Below are 19497 nucleotides of genomic sequence, written 5' to 3'. Positions count from 1 at the left end.
TCTCGTGTGATTACTTTGTAGTAGAATTCTGTCCTCTGCTGGTATTGTTTTGTTAATTTAATGGATAATGCCACATGCATGCAGAAGATGCTTCTAAAATGATAGGCACTGACATATATGAAGGAACTTATATATTTGAGAAAGTGATGCTTTGCTGTAAGTCAGACTTGAGGTGTTAACATCCAATTTATTTGCCTCTAGAAAGCCCCTCTGGGTTAAGTCTGAGCTGATGTTTGGGTCAGATAGTATTGCAAAAATCTCTTCAAATGAATGAATGAGGAACAGCAAGCAGCTGATTTCTTCTTGCAAGCACTGCTGGGTTTTATTTTTGGTGGGTAGCACTTCAAGCCATAACTAAATAGAGTGAAAAGGTTTACATACAGCAAGTGTCTGTTAAGGTTAACAAAGCGCCTTGCTCCCTATCACTTTCAAGCACAGAAACAATACAGTTTAAGAAAACGTGATCATGTTCCGTGCCATTTACTAAACAGTCTTTTCAGGTTGTTGATTATTTGCTTGCACTCTTTATACAATTTGGCTTCATGAGCCAAAACTCTGAGGAAACAGTTATTTTGTGAATTAACTTCTTTAATGTTTAAAACATTAAGCGAAAGTGAATTAATCTGCTCAACAAAGAATGAAAAGAAATATGTTGGTTTAACTATTTCTTCGCTCTTAATAATGCCTTAGGTTTATTTTTTATTTATTGTCCTTTTAGTGAATGGAACCCCTGGTAGCCAGCTTTCTACTCCCCGCTCTGGGAAATCTCCAAGCCCATCTCCCACCAGCCCAGGAAGCCTACGGAAACAGAGGGTAAGGAAATAAGGAAACTGATTTCTGAGCGTGGCTGGGGACAATCTGGCATAGCTATTATCCGATAGCCTTCTCCCCACTGATTCCTTGTGTGTAGAGTCGTAGGGTGGAAGAGCCTGGCCACAGTCCTTGTTGTGTTTGTACAACACTCTGAAGTGGAATACAACTGTTCTGTGTCTGTCAAAATGCTAAGTATGCTGGGAATTGGTTTATCCTTGAGGGGAAAAACAGGGGTGTCTTTCTCCTTTTTCACAAAACTTTTTTTTTTGTTTTAGTTTCTTATTCCAAACATTTCACAACTGGAAGGAAAAGTTCATGTTGTCAAAGACATTATTTTTGTTCTTAATTTGCCATGGGCATTATGTCACTTGCAAAAGCTATAAACAGCTTTGATTTTGAAGCAAGATGAAAGAATGTGCTGTGGAATTTAGCTGTGGATTAGCTGTAATACCATAGCCTTGGGCAGTGAAGATAATATTAGTACCAAGGCAGCACAAGAGTGGTCGGTAACTTTGCTGGACCAGAGTTGTTACCAGCTGTAGGTTCCCACTAGGTATTATGTATAGAGGAATCCACAATGTACCTAAGAAACCAGTATTAAGGTAGTACCTATGTTACTGCTTTTACCCTCTGACAAAATAGTACTTGTTCAACCCAAAAGGCTCCACATGCTAATTTAATTAATTGTATCTGTTCAAAAGCAATGGGACAGACGTCTATGTATCTTCTCTTCTGCTATTTTCTAAACCGTGATCTGTTCTCAATGAAAGCTTCCCTAAGGCAGTACTCTGTATCTCAGACTTGTTTATAAACACAGTTTGAACACATGCTTTTTCTGCCTTTTCAGTTTTTAAATAAAGACATAATTTATGTCTCTCAAAATAAGGGGATGATGTACAAAATTGGCAGTGCTTGACTTTAGGGCCTTGTGCAGACCTGATCCCCCAGATATCCAGATCAGGAATAGCTGTAGCATGGCATGACTCCCTTCTAGGCTGTGTACCCTTCTTCCTGTCTGGTGGATACCAGGGATCTGAGGAATTGTGCATGCCCAAGTCTTACCTCAGGCTGGGATACAGCCATGGGTTTCTGCCGTGACTTGTTTATAGGCATGGAAGCTAACTGTGATCTTCCAGTGTAGCGGTAGCCAGTGAGTGGCAGCTTGAAGCCTCGGGGTGGTGTCATGGTTTTCATCAACTGGTACAGAGAGAGTAAAGATGCAAGTTTCAGTAGGGTAAGCTGGTATTAAAATCTTCCTGAATGCAATGTCCTCCAAACCTGTTTGCTCGTACTCTCAAAGCTTATTAATGAATCATTAATAAGTCACTGAAGAGGGAAGAAAGAGTCTTCCAAATGAATTATACATTGGTGATGTAAGAGTGTCTTTTAGATGGGTGGTATAACTATACTGTGGATTTCCATTTGCTGTAAATCTCTCTCTTTTCATCGGTAACTTTCCTAAACTTTCTTCCCCACCACTGATGCTTCTCTCCCCACAGTGAAGAAATGTTTTTCTGTTAACATTTGTGGATGGGTGAGTGAGAACCATGTGGTCAGCACCATTAGACACAAAGGGTGTTTGTCCACAAGGTTTCTGACTTTCAAATGTGAAGAGGAGAGAGAATGGGCTTCCTCTTGTCCTGGTTCCCTATGTGGAAGTGTAACAGGATCATTGAGTGGCAGTATTATAGATGCAAAGGGCTGTGTAGTGGTAACATAATCACATGGCTAACTGTACAGAAAATAAATATTGAAATAAACTACAGGAGAGATAAGACATTCTTAAAGAGTTGAATTCTCTCCTCAGGTATTCATATCCAGTCCCCGTGACCTCGGTAGGGGACCTTTCATGCTAGTCTGGCTTTATTTTAGGCAGATTTTTTTTTTACCTGATGAAACATGGAATACATTAATGTAAAAATAAATTGCAATCATGTAAAAATGCATTGCAATAACATTATTTAGGTTACAAAATCAATTGCTTGGAAGTTCAGTGATGGAAACTTTACACTTGCTCTGAGAATTTATTTCAGCTCCTTTCATGTTTAACTTGTGAAGTGAATGAACTATAAGTTCAGTGTAAAAACATATGATTGTGTCATTAAATGTCATAATGTATATTCCAGTGAGTAAATTAGTTCTATGAACAGCCATTAAACAGTGCTTTCCAATCTGAATTTTCTTGTTAGCAGTATAAATGGTGTTCTGTTTTGTTTTAGTACCATCTTTTGTATGTTGCCATTTAAATTTTATTTAGAGGGCAGGTTATTTTCAGTACCATATTGTCATAAACCAAATTTGAACCCAAAGCATTTTGCTTTGTCTTCAATGGCTTCAGCTACAGGGCTGACAAGCCAGCTGCTGGAGAAGGTTCATTCCCTAGGAGGTGGTTGAAGTGTTGTTATCATGTGAAAGACCTACAAGAGGGAAGAGGAGACTGATTTCAGTGCCCCCCTTGTCCCTGTTGTTGAGAGGTGAGGTATTCCTGCCCCGAAAGAAGAGCGTTGGCTGCTAGAGCTATGGTCTGTGGTTGAAGGTGATGGCTGGGTTTCTGACTGGTCTGGGTTTCTCTCTTTATGTGGACTTTGAGGGAGCTACCACTTTAGAACAGAAATAAGGTGCTACATCCTGGAAATGCCAGCTCAGCTTCATAATTCATTTTTTCCCTGCCCCTCTCTCTCCTTGTGGTTAGAGTTAGAGGAGTGCCTCTCGTCTTGTGCCATCAGGTACATGGGATGCCAGTGGTATGTACTGGGCCTGGAAGACAACAGGAAGCGTTGACTCTAGCATAGCCTGACTCCCCTTGATCTAACTAATGAATCAACTCTTCAGCATCCCTGTCCAAGTGCTATGAGGGAGTTGTAGGCTTGGTCCATCAAAATGCTCTGGGACCTGGGCAGGCTGCCAACATTCTTCCTGGGAAATACAGGTGAGAGGGGAAGTCATGCTTTCGAATTCAGATGTACAAAAGCAAAGTAATTCCACAAACTGAGGGATTTCTTTCTCCTTGTGAACAGTAGAGACCTGTAAAAATAGTAGAGATGGTAGAATTTTCCAAAGAAAATATTCCTTCTAATAATGGAGTGCATTAGGCAACTTAAAATAGGGATTGATCAATCTTCTTAATTACCGACATTTCATCATTCACCTTAAAAAAAAATCTGGCCTTTGATGGAAGGCTTTCCATTGATCTAAATAAAGCCAAGAATGCTGCTGTGGTACATGTGCTATACTCATGAAAACAGTACTTTTGTAATCCTACAGATAAAATTTTCCACCCTCAAAAGACAGAACATAAAAAGATAAAGTTTCATCCTTTCTCACTTGCATATGTACGTGGCTCAGTTGCTTCCAGAAACTCAGAAATCAGTGAAAGTTATATATTGATAATCTGGGGCAAAATTCAGTCTATGTTTGAGGAAAGTAAGATTTGAAAGATTAATTTCATGAGTGTAAAATAAGGACTTGAAAGTGAACTAGGAACTGTTTGGGATTCTGTATTTTTTTCAGCTTCTGAGTTTTTAAACTTGCATCCTGTGTGCTATAGTTATGCTTTCTTGCAGTTTAATTCTTTCTTTATATTTATTCCTAAATAGGAAATTAAGATTCTTGTTTTTAAATTGTTGTGTATTTAATTGTGTATTTCCACAGAGGATGAAAACACCTGAAATTCCGGTTTATGGCTGTTGTAGTAGACAGTTATTGTCTTGCACATGCATATACTTCCTACCACAATAGAATACCATTAAAGGTGGAGAGTAAGAAAAAGTGGCATGACTATCGTAACAATAATTATCCATAATAGCAACACTCATGTTTTATGTAACTAGCCTTTATAATCGTTCATCATCTCGTTTTTCCACTGTCTTGTAATCAGAGTCATTACTTCAGTTAGGGTGGAAATGTTCTGTACTTTATACCTGATTTTCCACTGCTTGCCATTATTTTAAATGTTTCTTCTACTTCCCTAGAGACTACAACCTATAGAATAACAAAAAAAATAGATTTAAGGTACCTCTTGACTAAATAGACAAAGTTGAATTCTACTTACATATGGATTTTTTGAGTTGTATGTGTCCAAGAGGTCTTATTCATTGAGCAAGTTTTGTCTTTTTATTAATCTATGCAAAGTAATGAATAGAGTGTCATATTTTTCAGAAATACAGCTCTTTGGCTAATTATAGGCAAGGAAAATTCTTGCGGAAAGGAAACTTTAAAGAAGTTTCAAGTACTTAAAAGTATATGAAAGAGCATAGAATATGATCCTGAAATGTTGTGCATGCTTTTACTTTAAAGCAGGCATAGAGTTATATAAGTAACCACAAAAATACTCCCCAAATATTAAAAGTTAGTTCTCACAAATATCTTCTTTGTAAGTTCTGAATGTGTTTTTTTTTATATTCAGAGGAGTAAGCAGTCACCTGGGAGAGCCAAAAGTTTTGTGTGTTACCCTCATTGCCAAATCAAAAGATTTCTTTTCTGTACTATATATTAGAAATTCCAAAACTGTATCTGCTCAAAAGGAATTTTAATAATTAACGAAGTAGTTAGTATTCAAAATGAGATCCTCTTGTCTGTTTAAAATTCTTCTTTTGTGTAGATTGTTCACAACAAAATAGAAATGTGTTTAAGGTCTGACTTTCAGTCTGCCAGTCTAACATGTCTGCTATTACTGTATATACACATGCCGATTGGCAAAATACTTGCAGAATAAGCATTGTAGGGAATGAAAAACCCCTTTAAGGGACTTAAACCCCCTTTATATCATGCCTGCAAGTAAAACATAAACCTGCATAGATTATTGAGATCCTTGTGAATGTGAAATTTTTAAAATATTAATTTTAGGTAGTTCTTGTTTTATAGTATACCTTTTAGATTTGTTTATTTTTTTGTCTCAGCTATCTTCCTGTGCTTAAAAAATCCCCCAAACCCCCAAACCAAGGTCAGCCCTAAAGCTGGCTCCATCAGCCTCCCCATTCTCATGTGTTCTTGTATTTTGTCTTGCCGTTGTTTTTTACTTCATAAATATGTCTTACACTTAAAGGATCCCCAGAAACATCTTAGAGGTATCAGAGATTGCCTATGAGGTGTGCTAGACACCTGACTATTCAGTGCCTCCCTAAACCATCAGCTGTGCTTAATTCACCTTAAAAAGATAGTACTCTGTCCTCTACCACATCTCCTCACTGAACTTCCTCTTTCATTCAGTGCTATTGTGTATCTTGACAAGGATTGTTGTGCTGCGTAGGTTGGATAGGGCAATGTATCATCCCCTAACACCTCTGGCATTTGAGGATTATCTGATCTGTCAGAGGATGCTCGGAGTGGGTGTTGAAAAAACGAAGTGGATCCGTACACTCAGACTCTCCCTCTGCTGTCATGAGCTGGTTGCTTGGCTACCATCAGAAAGAGCCGGTGATGGGCGGGGGGGTTTTACATGCTGCTTTTTACATATACACACAGATGCAGAAAAACTGCGGAAAAGATACCATTGTCAGTGTAATATAGGTAACGGCAATATTCAGTGTCAGCATTTTGGGGCTCAAATGCTGCTGGATCCGTGCTATTTCATCAGTGGGTGGCAAGTTTTGATTACCTTATATAAGCACGTACTTTCCTACTGCTGTTTGTGAAACAGCAAAAAGGGAAGTATATTCCATTTAGAATAAATTCAGATTGCCAAGTTTCCGAACAATTCAGGAGACTCTCCAGTACAGACAAATATTGTTTAAATAGTGTTTATTAGGAAAGAATCAAAGAAAAAAATAATTGCCTCTTAGAATATGTTGCACATTGAAACTCCAGCTTTATTTTCTAACCATCTATTTGTTGATTAAAAAATAATTATATGACATTAAGCCAAAAATCTGATTATATAGAATATGTGTATTTTATGTTAAAGAGTATCTTCTGCTCCACAGTAACAAAAAGAATATAAGACAGTTGCAGTGCGACAAATCAAACACAATAAACAAATCTGTACTGCACTTCATCTTACAGGACCTGTATCGCCCACTCTCTTCGGATGATATGGATTCAGTAGGAGACTCAGTGTAAAAGAGAAAATGGAACAATGTTTATGGTTTGTGATTTGGTGAAGGTTTAACATTTTTAAAGAGAATAGCTGCTAATTTACAGTAATAGTGAATCGCACAAAAGAGTTTTGCATATTTAATATGAAAAACGTGGGGCCAAATTAATTCTAGTTTGTGGGGGTATTTTTGGCTTTACCACTGCATTTTAATGCAGGAATTTGTAATGAATGAGCCATTAAGTATGTCCATCAAATACAAAACAGCATTGTGCACACTTTAAGGCACAAAGATTGGATAAGGTGAATATAACGCACAAATCCATAGTGGGCACATTTATGAATAGCAGTCTTTTTATCATCTATGGTACTGATTATATGTTCTGTTTTTAACATAGGTATCTTTATTCATTTTGCTATGAACAGTTAATGAATGCTTTGCTTTTACCAACGAATAGGTAAAATGCAGAAAAGAAAAAACCTGCCATATTAAACTGCTTGCACCACGCTGTCTGATCCTGACACGCACATTTGGAATGCTCTAAGTTTAGTCTTTTTTTCTGAATGACAAGAAAATTAGGAAATCCCATGTGGTCACAGGACAAAAAGTAAATGCTTTCAAAGTAGCATTCAAGTTCTCTTTACTTTGTTACCATTTAATGACTCTCAACAGAAGGGTGTTCACAGGCAACATGAATGTTTTACCTGGCAAGAGCTGTTAATACTGATCATCCGTGTGTTGCAAGTAAATATGGACAGATTTCTAAACGAGGAAATATGGGGGCCTGCTGGCTGGCAGCATCATCTGACACATATATGCTGACACCTTTCGAAAAACACATTTTGCCGGAGAAACTAGTGGTTATTTTCACTTATGTTAAGGACAGGAACATCATTTTTTATTTGCTGTAATAAGACATTTTATGCATTTCAAAATGAAAGCCGACAGAAATGGTGGTACTGTAAATCATCCTCCTATTGACCTAATTTCTCTGTTTTCATAATTTCTAGAGGCGGTCATTTTGTACAACATGAATATGCAAAACTCCTTTAGTGTTAAAGTAGGTCACGCATTATAACCAGTTGCTTAACCAATATCTACTAATTTTATTTGTTTTCTGCTGCTTTATTGTGAGAATTTTAGTCTCCTTTAATTTGCATAATAGCAATGTTTCCCATCGTGTGTTGCACATTGCTTTAAAATTTATCTGTTGTACTTAAGCCCATAGTGTAGTACCTTTTCTTTCAGTATCGCAAATACTAATGATTTAAGAATTAAAAATTAGTCTGATTCTGATCCTCAACAAAAAACTGTAGAGATTATATTTTTGAGCTACTTAGTGATGATTTAATATGTTCTGAAATCAGGAAAATTTACTCAATAGCAGAAAATGTTTAGCTGCCACATGCCAACTTTTAAATGTAGTGAATTCCTTTACACTAATTTGTCCATAATAAAATTCAGCATCTGGAAAATGTTGGCATGTGATGTTATGGCTTCACTGTATCAATATCATTTTCTTTATGGAAGATATTTGGAAAAAGAAGTAAAAGAGCAGCAGAATACAAAACTTACCTTCTCTGTTTTCAATATTTGGTTCCAGTATCACCTGGAGAGAAAGTCATTGATGTGGCAGGTTTGCTGAAGCAGTTAGGTCATTCCCTTTTGAAATGCATGTTTTGCCAGTCCTGCTTCAGACTTCAGATCTAAAACTGTTCCCAGCAATAGGAACAGTCCCCCCCATACCCCGATTCTAAGGCCGTCCTGTTCTACTGAAAAAGTTCGCAGCTGTGAAGTTACTTGCATTTTTGCCTGTTATGAGGGATTGCCTTTGTAAAATGTATTACTTAATCCCAAGAACTGCCTATTATGTAAAGGTGCATTGGGATCAGTTTCCAAAAATTCAGACAGCTCCACCAGACTGAACAAAATAACTTCACTGATGTTTTGAAATTTGTTTTTTTCTGTAAAGAAAATAAATTCCATGAATTTCATTTTTCCTCCCCTCTTCCATATAGGCTACTGCTGCTTAAGGCAGTTTATTAAGAATGTTTGTTCTGCACAGGGAGCACAGATTGCCAGCAAACCTGAATCCCACGGCTTTGCTTAGCTGTGGAAAAGAAAAATGGACCTTATATCAGTAATTGTTATCATAGCGAGTTCTCCATCAAGACTGTTTCAAAGAATATGCTAGTCCATAACATTTAATCATTTCAACATATGACTTGTATTAAGGGGCTATTCAGGGGCAATATGTATCATTAATATTTCATTTAAGGAGTGAAAGTCCCTTAGAGATTGAAAAGGTACACTGTTTATAGACTTTGAGATCCCTTTTGTGTGGAATGTAATTCCCATTATATGTGAGCAGAAATGAAATGTTTCGTTTGAGCAAGACCAGAAGGTTTCAGTTTATGGGTGAAACTGAAATTGTGTTTCTTGATGCTGTAGTTCTGCTTGCAACAGCACAGGTTTTAGTTTGTACCTAGATTTCATCGACTTCATTAAATAACAGAATAGCTTAAGCAACTTTATAGTGTTTGAACCTCTTATAGTTCTCTGTATGCTGCATTATTTGTGCCTACTCTAAGGTGATTATGATGTAGCTAAAGAGTCTTGTATAGATTGTGAATGCTTTGCTTCCCTTTGAGCTTTATGAATACTTGTGATTATTTCCCTAATGCTTTCTGCAACTTTCTGGGGTTTCTTTAATCTCTTTTCTTCTTTTATCCAACAAACAGTTCACATGTGAAGCACAGAATGTATATGTTTATATTTCTACACACATTCACACGCATGCATAGATTAATGGCTCTGAAATCCACACAGTTATGTCACATTCGTGGCTTTAAATAAATATGTGGGGAAAATGTATTAATGGGAGGATGTTCATCTGGTGGGATTCGCTCTGTTAAAGTCAGTAGAGCTGCACCAACCTGTTCTTGCTGAGCAGCTCCCCTGAGGAAGTCTGTACAATTTTAAGAGATCTCATGTACAAACAAGGGCTAAGTTCTGCTCGGTTTGAAGTTAGTGGTAAAACCGTCATTGACTCCAAGGTGGGAAGGATAGGACCTTATGCACAAATGTACATACACAGACAAAACATTAATCATGAATTTGAAGTGGTATTATTTTGACGTTTTCAGACTTGTGTCTCCTCTTGAACGGCACTGTTCTGCAGTGTACTGTCATGCAACGTTAGAAGCTCTTCTGCTGAAATCAGTAAAATCTTTAACATTCATTATCCAATGCGAAAACTGATTTTCAATTTGTAAAATAATTCAGCGACAGCACATTACATGTGGTTATTTTTCTCTTTAAACCACTTTCACAGGGCATATATGGCTGTAAAGTGAAAATTCTGGGGCATTAATATTGTGGCTATAAATGTGTATTATAAGAAAGGATACATAATGTTAAACAGCTTTGAAGATCACCTGGATTGAGATTGTGTGGCTTAACAATTGAAATAAATAATAGTGTTTGCTTTTACAGTTTCATACTTCGCACTGCCGTGTGAACTTTATAGAGCGCAGTATGTTACAAAAAATGTCCTCCAACTCTAAATGTTAAAACGAATTAAGAGTAACACAGAAAAAAACCTCTCAACAACCTAAGTTTACTGTTTTGTCAAAAATAGTAGGGTAATAAACACACAGAAAATCTGTATGGTGCTAAATTGCCTCATCACTTGATGAATACTTAGATTAATGTTGTCTGTGCTTTTTTTGTATCCAATTAATTGTATACAACAGAATACAAGTTTGTTCTTTATTTAATCTTCACTTTCAGTTTACCTGTTAGTGGCAGGATGAGAACTTGTACCTGTGAGTGAGCAATGGAAAAATAACCTTATGTCATGCAGCCAGCGGTAGCTTTACATGCAGAGCAAAGCAAGCAAGTGGTTGTCACACTCTCTGGAAATAAGGGTACTACTCCCCAGGAAACCCCTCCGTTCAGTAAGCAGAGCATGCCGAGCAGAGCAGAGGCCATTCCGAGCTGTGTTTGCTGTAGTGACACCTTTTGGCTGTCTCGGTTTGCCTCTTTCTTTCACCTTGCACCCGATCTCGGTTGGTTGAGCACCCTAACTCCCCGTGGAAGGCAATGGGTATGTAGATACACGTGTTGTGTACGCACACATTAGGGAAGGGTTAAAAACACACGCAGCGCACACGTACATGTTCGTATGCATTTTAGAGTCTATATTTGCGCATGCTGATTATATTCAAATTTGCTTAAATTAACCCTGAGCAGTGAAGTATGAAAAAGCTGTACTATATTCAGCGTGTACTTGTTGTCTGATGTTACGTGAGGTAATTAGTTTGTGGTTTGCCCTGCAATACAGTGTTTTGGAATTTGGGCTCTAGTGAAAGAGGAGCTAACGATGTTTGTGCTAAGGCCTCTTCATTTTGTTAGTTGCACTATGATATTGTAAATATTGGCACATTTACAACATAAGTTTAAGATTTTACAAAGTTATGCATACAATTATTTTTTTTAAAGAAAAGTGCTTGGATATTTGCTTTTTAAAATATACCATTTTTGTATTAATGTGATACAGGAAACCAAAAAGAAAGCTGTTGATTTATCAACAAAAAATGTAAAACTTGCAAAAATAAATGCCGATGAATGTTTTATTTCATATAATCAGCTGAAGAAAATCACCTCCATTTTTGTGCCATTGTTTCATCATACTGTGTTGCACTTGTGTTCCATATTTGACCATGTCATCCTGGTTGCAATTTGTTGTTTCGCTAGATTTAACATTACTGTAGATTATTGTAAGCGATGTAATAAATATATTTAAAAAATACACACTGTTCAGTGAGTTTATTTTGGAAACATGATTAACAGGCTTTAAAAAAATACCTGCAGTTGGTATTGCTTGTTCATTTTGGATCAGCATTGTCCATCTAACAGTTCACTTAGTATAAGCATACGGGATTCATGCATCCTAATGGATTCCTTTAAATAGTAGATGCATTCAGTGCCTTTTTAAATAATAAACTCTGGGCTCTAGTGTACAGATGCAAAAGATCCTTCAGGGAAGGATTTGGTTTCTGATGGGTTTTTTGGAGTCAGTAAATATACCTGCCGTGAATTGCTTATGGGTAAGTTTGTGTGCACACGATGGGATAGATTTGAAGTGGGAAAGTAGCAGAGTACCCAAAGCAAGGTACCAGCTCCCTGCTGACAACTCAGCTACAGCAGCACTCCTCTTACGTATTAGGAAAATACTCCTGTGAAAAGCCAAGTACTGAAGCATACCCACGGTATTTTAAAATAAGTACCTTGATTTCTTGATATATCTTTCCACTTGTTAAAAACACATATCTATAGCCTAGTTTTATTTTTTGTTTGGCGGGGGCGGGTGAAGAGAGACGTTACAATTTCTGACATGTCATCTGCCAGTCTGATGCTTCAGCTGATATTCAGACACTCTCCTAGAGGGATCTGTGGACCTGATAAAAGTTCTAGTTTTGAAACCCTCTTGGTTGCGAGTAAATAGGTCTGCCTATAAAAGGTGTACAGACATAGAAATGAAACAGTACTATAGAAATGAGGAAGAGTAGAAACAAAATCGAGTGAAAAATTTTACCTGCGTATAACTTTAGAAAAGGAAAAAGGAAGCCTTCACATTGCATCACTGCGCATGCAACTTTTTATGTTAACTGCAGCATGGATACAGTAATGACAGGTCAGCTTCCAATACCATGAATCTGATACTTTTTTTTTTTTACATCCTCAATCTTTTCTGGAGGATGCCAAAGGCTGAGTGAGCCTACAGTCTGAATTATGGCTCAGCTCTGGAAGCAGCTGTTAGGAGCTAGTGGAGGTTAGGTTTAAGCTTAATGTGAAATGCCATATAGGAAACTATGCTGGTCTTTAAGAATTGCCTTGTTACAAAAATCAAATGCATGTAAAAGCAGTCGATGCTGCAGCTTCATAAGAGGTTCCTAATAAAATGCTTCAGCTTGAAAATTTAACTTCAGTCTGTCAGCTCCACTTCCTTGCAAACTCTTCCATTTGTCCCTTTATCACTCAAAGAAGAAAACCAACACAAGTTCCTGAATGACACACGCGAGATTATTACTTGTGTCATTTGAACTTATCTCTTCTCCAAGCTGTCTAAATCCTGAACTGCATAAATGAACAACAAAAAATCGTTTCCCTATGTAGGGCCTCTCTTAAGTGTCTAACAAGACAGGGCAGGATGTAGAACTGTGGATAAGTAGCAGGTTTGCATACATTTTTTATTGTTCCTTTCCAGATGAAGCAGTTTATAAATAAATTTGGATCTTATTTGTCAGTTTAGTGCAGTGTCTCTTTCTATACTTTGATTTCCGTTGGCTTCCATTCTTTCGGCATGAAGATTGTGGATTTGATGTTTCTCCATGAAGTAATTTTTTGCCAGTTCTGTACTGTTTACATGAAAACTTTTTTCCCCTCCTCAGCTGGCTGAGCCAAAAAAATGTAAGCAATTAAACAAAAGAAAATCAAAAACATTTTTTGCTGGATGGAGTTGGGAGAGGGAGTTTCAGTGTAACCCTTTGCTTCTCTCTAAATTGAATAATAAAAAAATGAGTTTGTCTTCTTAAAAGTTGCATCAAAATATATTATTTTACTGTTTTAAACCAGCTGTCCTCTGCTTTACCTTTTGTTCTCTGGAGATGTACTATTTTGTTGTATTGACTCACTTATTTCTCGGTTAACGCTATTACATATTACAGGGATTTTTTGAGCCCTTCAAAGTCCTTCAAAGCTAATACCTGCACTGGACTGTTGTCTTTATTTCACCATTAAGTGTGATGATCTTTAAGCTAAGGAATTGGCTATGTCAGGAACTCATGATGGCTACCATGCAAAGTTTATTTATAATCAGACTGAACACTAGTATGGGCTCCAAAAGAGGTGAGCGTGGTTGCTTAACTGTTTAGTTTTGGTTTTAGTGCTACTTGTCCTTGCTGAGTTGAACTTCATCTTACTCATATTACTGCCGCACATAGGCTTATGTATGTTTTTTAAATTCCGTAGAATTCTTCGGAATAGGGAAAATCTTGGGAGGCATAATTTAAAGACATTCATAATTCCCTTATCCTGAGCCTCCTTCCTGAATTTACACTTTGTTTACTAATTTTAATCTTTGCTTTATTAAGCCCATTTCTAAAAGAGCAGAACTCTGCATGAGATCGAAACTTAGCGTTACACCTGCGTGCATTTCTGTTACTCACATTTCATCCAGATGCTTCCTTCATGCTAGGAAAATACAAAGGAATCTATTGTTGAGAGACTTTGTAGACTCCATATGCGCTAATAAAGGTTTTGAGAGGTTTGGCAAATATAATGCAGTGTTTGGGGTTTAAGATTCAGGAGTCTGAATTGAATTAACAAACTTCCTAGTCATACTTGTTTAAGTTTCTTTTCTTAACTGCTGATACTGGTAGTCCACAAGAATAATTCCTGCTGTTTAGTTGGAGTGGGATTTTAAGATTAATTTAGGACAAAGGTGAGTATGGGGAGAAAGAAATTGCAGTAATATTTATTTTACTGCCTTTTTTTTTCATGGATTTAGCGCAATTTCCACTGAGATACAAACTATTTACAAAACAGTTGCTAAATAAATCTCCCAGTGAGACATGGATGAAACTCTATAGCACTAATGTTTCCATTCACATCAATGAGATGTGTGGTGTGCTGGCCATCTGTTATATAAACCTGAATAGGATCTGAAATCCTTACACCAAAGACCTGATTTTTTTATGCCATCGCTTTTATGGAGGTGTGCCATAAAAATGGCCATGTGCTGGCAACCTGTGCAACTGGACCCCTTTGAATCTGTGTAAAAGTGATGACATTTCAAGCACCTCAGCATCTCTTAAAATTAAAACAGCTAATTGCATTAAGGTCTGTGTGTTGAAGAGATTATACTCTTGCTTAGAGTTTGTTTTCCCCCCTTCCCATCTGCAATATCCCTGATGGGGTCCACAGCTGTGAGAGCAACAGCGTGCACGACAGACTGCCTCACGATTGGCAAGCCAACTGGAAGGAACACCGAGACCCACAAGGATTGCCGGACCCGGAGGGCTTTCAGCTTGTGAGAACAACGAGCTAATTAAAGTCTGAATAAATGGAATGTCCTTCTAGCTGAAGTAAAGATAAATAAATAAATGCCTGCGTGTTGTTCCAGAGGACTGAATAAAGATGAAAATATTTGTGTCGTGTTTACCTAGTAACGTCTCTTTGATTGCGAAAGGGAGTCCATCAGCAGACTTGGTGAATATATGCAAATGTTCGGTTCCTGATTTCTTTTTAATCTGTTGTTTTAAATAGGAGGGGTTCACAAAGGTAATTAAAAGTATGCGTTTTCTTCGTATTTTTCAATCTGTTTAAAAATTTTAAAGTTTTAAAAATCTCAGTATGTATTTTTAGCAAATGTCTTCTTAGCTACTGCTTCCTTGTCACTGGCAAGCTCTGCTGCTGTTCACACGCTGATGCTTCACACGCAGATCTCACTGAAGGGGCTGTATGTTTTGTTTGCAGACCGATGGTACAGTATATGCTATTAATGCATCACTTTAGTTCTTCTTCAGTTATGAATATCATCTTAATCTTCCCATCCTTATGTAGCATCAATAAGAAAAGAAATAGGGACACTTTAAAAAAATCAATCTCATATTGATGTTTTATTTCCATTAAATTTTCTATGGGCCACTTATTTTTCAGTTTGTTTAACTAAACCTAGGCTAAATACATATTTAGAGAGCTATACCTAAGACAGATATTTCGGAGTGAATTTAATTTCGGTTATGTGTAGGCCATTAAGATAATTCTTATTTAAAGTGAAGCGCTTCCTGAAGTGCTTTCCTGAAATAGGCCCTCGAAGGATTCTAATTTTGGAAGGCCTGAGCAGTCACTGTTCTCAGCTAAACCTCACCTTGAGGGTCCTTGAGAAATTAGGTTCCCAAAAAGAAATTTGAGTCCTTCTAGGCACTCATTCTGAGAAGATGTGGCCACCAAGTTAGGTCTCGATTTTCACATCTCCCGTTCTCACAAATGAGAACAATGAGTGTGAGACTCCATAAGGAGACCATCAGACTGCTAAAGAAACGCGCACTGCGTGCAGTCGTCAGTCTTGACCTAACATCTGCTGGAAAGTGTAATCTCACTGTTTAAAATGCAAAAAACTGAGTAAAGTAGTTGTTTGATAATCTATTGAAAATCTAGTACTAACCTTTTTGTGTTATATCCCTTAAATAAAAAATTCATTCCTGATTGTATGTGTAACAAATAGTAAACATTTAAATTGTAATTCCTTTAAGAAAATACTGTGGAGTGGGAAAAGAAGTAAGAAATTGGATGCCTGGTCTAGGAAAACAAACAGACACAGCAGAATGAGTAGGGAAAACATGTTTTTCTGCTTATTTTACAAGCAGGAGTGTAAAGGAAACAATTTTCTCGTTACATGTGTGTAAAAATAGGCTTTGAGAGTGACTTCTCCAGGCATGAGAACTCCTAACATTTTCCTGTTACCTTGATCCTCATCTGCTCATTTGTTCAAAAATGAACCAGAGGTAAGTTTTTACTGAGACATCCCGTAGAGTTTAGCACAGGAATAGCACATACATAAACACGTCCTAATCATGAAACAAGGGCAGCAATATCTAAGCGAACTGCATAAAATCAGTCAGTGCTCGCTTCTGTTGTCAAGAGGCAGCAAAAGCAGTCCAAAAACTGATTAATACAATTTTTAATTCTGGTCAAAGCTCAGAAGAAATGCTTGGTTGGATGAAAAGAAATAGCTGAGGTTGATTAAAATAAAAAAAAGGGGCAAAGAATCTCTCGGTAGACAAGATACTCAAGCTCTCGGGATTATTTAGTGAAAAAGAGGCCAAGTTCAGCCTTTGTCTAAATCACCTGACCTTAATCTATTGTGAGAGAAATTAAAGGTCTGATCAAATGAACTCAGCATACTGGCCAGCTTTTAACTCTGCTGACTGCCTTCTCCCTGCCTCTGTGCTCTGCAAAAATCCCAGCTGCTGCATCATTAGTTATTCTTGCTCCAGTCGTCAGCTGTGCTCTGCAGTGACAGAGGAAAGAGATCATTTTGAAGAAGCTGTACTAAATTTGTAAAGTGGATTGTGGGCATCTAGATACCTTGCAAACAGAGATAAAGAACTGATAGTATTAGATGCAGTACAGCCTGCAATTTATGTAATATATAGGTTGAAGGAGGTAATTAAACACTGCAGCACTTTGTAACCTTTCAGCACATGAACCAGGTGAACGCAAGAAATTTTTAAATTTGGAAATCCTCTGAATATTTCTCACTTGTGTTGCAACACGAGGACCTGAGGAAATGCTCCATTTTGCTGTAAATTTAAAGGGATGCTGTTACATTTGTAGCTCCTTCTGGTTTCCTTTGAAGATGGGATAATCCTGGAGATATGTTTGTATAATCATTACGCAGCACAGGATAAAAGTTTTGGGTGAAATCCAGTCCATCTCATCTGTCTGTGTAATTTCATCCATCTAGATACGTGATGAAGCAGTCTTCCTATAATACATGCCTAGAGTCCATACGTAACTGATAGACATTGATATGTGCTTTGGAAGGCTTCCCTAGTGAGATCCTGTCTGCTATACTTTTGGCATCCAAGCTGGGTGGCTACGAGCCTCCTTCTAGAGGCTACAGAGATAGCGTACTCCCCCCATTAACTGTATAGGCAAATGTAAACATTTGCTGTACAAGTACTTAAAACCGAGATACAGACTCATGCCTCAAGTGAGCTATACCCAATCAAATGCTTTGCCAAAAAAGCAAATGTTACTCACCCTGACATTTTATTTTCTTCATACGTTACCATAATGATTTCTGCCTTCTAGAACACAACTGGGGAGGATTTCACCAGAGGGAGGTTTGCAAAAGTGAGGAATTCTGCCCATAACAAAGCCAACTTCAGTCAAAACAGACACTCGTGCTTCTAGTGCCTCCTACATTAACAGTGTCACTGAGAAAACGGTCTCCTGCCTGCAGAGGGCATACAGCTCCTCAGTTTTCCCTGCCAAAATGTGCAGGGAACAGGGAGAGACTAATGGACCATACATAAAGGCGTTGCTGCACATTGCTGCACATGATGGATCAGGGATAGCTCCATGTATGCAGGGATACCAAAAGTGTAATTTCAGTGGAAAAACTGGACTCTTCCCAAGCATACCCCTCCACCAAAGCAATTTGATACTATACATAGGGAACCCTGAAGCCTGTCCCAGACGTGTGGCCAGCAGGAACGTGCTGCAGGTACTGGTGCTCCTTAAAAATCATCTGTTTTCATTTGTGTCTCTCCATTTCCAGAGCTCCCAACACAGTGGCTCCTCTACCTCATTAGCATCCACCAAAGTTTGCAGCTCTATGGATGAAAATGATGGACCTGCAGAAGGTAACATTTGAAGGCTGACATTTCAAAGCAGTCAATGTAGTGATAACAGCAGCTGTGTAGGAAATGAGTCATTCTTCCTGCCGGAGAAGGTGGGAGCGATGCGGGCTGGATGACTCTGTGAGGAGGCTTGTCAGTCTTACCAAACCAGTTAGGTTCCCCCTGGATCAGATTTGTTCTGGACATCCTTATTCAGAGGTGGGTTTTTTTTCAGGATACTCTAGATATTAGTTCTGCAGGTGATGCAGTGCTGACTGGATTATTTCACTAATTTTTTGTCTTGTCTGGCATGGTACTAAAGACTATGCTGCAGTCCTGGGTCTTTACTCAGAAATTATTGGTCTCACCCCATACCAAGGCTTTGAGCATGTTGGCTAAGGGATAGTGTCTGCTACAATACTGCCAGTTCACACGCACATATACGTAAGGCTGTGTGTATGGTCGCGTCTGACAGTAACTCTTCATGCTGCCTGTGAGTTTGGGCAAGCCCCAGCCCCCTTGTATCGTAACATTCACTTTTAATACTAAACTGGAACAAAGGAGAGCTGAAGATACAGTTAAAAGCACTGTCTTAGGGAGTGTAAATTCAAGTCACATTTTTGAGAGGCTTTTTTTTTTACATTATGATACTTATATAGCAGTTTGTATCAGCTGCAGTTTACAGTCAGCTTTTAGAGGCATGTTAGGTATTTGTAACACGCTATTTCAAATATATTTAAAAATAATGGTACATGAATGAGCACTAAAACACATGAAACTACAAACTTTTCTTATGCTTAGACAGTGTATAATGCAATTTTACCTAAACATCTGGTGCCCAGGTTGCATGCGAGGTAGTATTATTGAGAACATTTGTTTAAAAACTAAATATTTAATATTGGGGGAGGGGGAGAACTAGCACTTAGCACATGAGGAGTTTTATGGATGTCTCAGTTTACAGGATGTAATAAAATAAGTGCTTGAGTGTTGGACTTCTTTGGTACATATATTTAATCATGCTGTGTCAAGGAGTTCCAACCCTTTTTGGAGGCTGGTCTGTGCTTGTGCAGATCACAGAGGCCTTTTCATAATTAAAAAAATACAATTTTGGTTTTGTCCTGGGGGCATATTGCAATGGGAATGGTAAACTATGTAACACTCGAATGGTGGTATGTTTGAACCCCAGAAGTCTTATTTTTCATTATTGTATCTGTGTGAAACCTGTTGAGTATATACAA

At 37.8% G+C, this 19497-nt stretch overlaps 1 protein-coding gene across 4 annotated transcripts in view; it reads left to right on the top strand.

Annotated features, from left to right (window-relative positions):
* Positions 1–19497, top strand: part of DCLK1 (doublecortin like kinase 1) — a 253696-nt gene that overhangs the window by 187885 nt on the left and 46314 nt on the right. For 3 of the 4 annotated variants that reach the window (XM_075085130.1, XM_075085146.1, XM_075085137.1), the window contains 2 exons: positions 719–813; positions 18199–18283. In XM_075085130.1, coding sequence (XP_074941231.1) covers positions 719–813; positions 18199–18283 — 180 coding nt within the window. Of the gene's footprint in view, positions 1–718; positions 814–6813; positions 6957–18198; positions 18284–19497 lie in introns of those variants that run through there. The other variant, XM_075085155.1, reaches the window with a different exon arrangement.

The sequence above is a fragment of the Phalacrocorax aristotelis genome, chromosome 1, assembly GCF_949628215.1.
Source record: "Phalacrocorax aristotelis chromosome 1, bGulAri2.1, whole genome shotgun sequence".
In the NCBI taxonomy this organism is placed as follows: domain Eukaryota; kingdom Metazoa; phylum Chordata; class Aves; order Suliformes; family Phalacrocoracidae; genus Phalacrocorax; species Phalacrocorax aristotelis.
The sequence above is the reverse complement of the archived record's forward strand: the minus strand, read 5'-3'. Positions and strand labels throughout refer to the sequence as shown.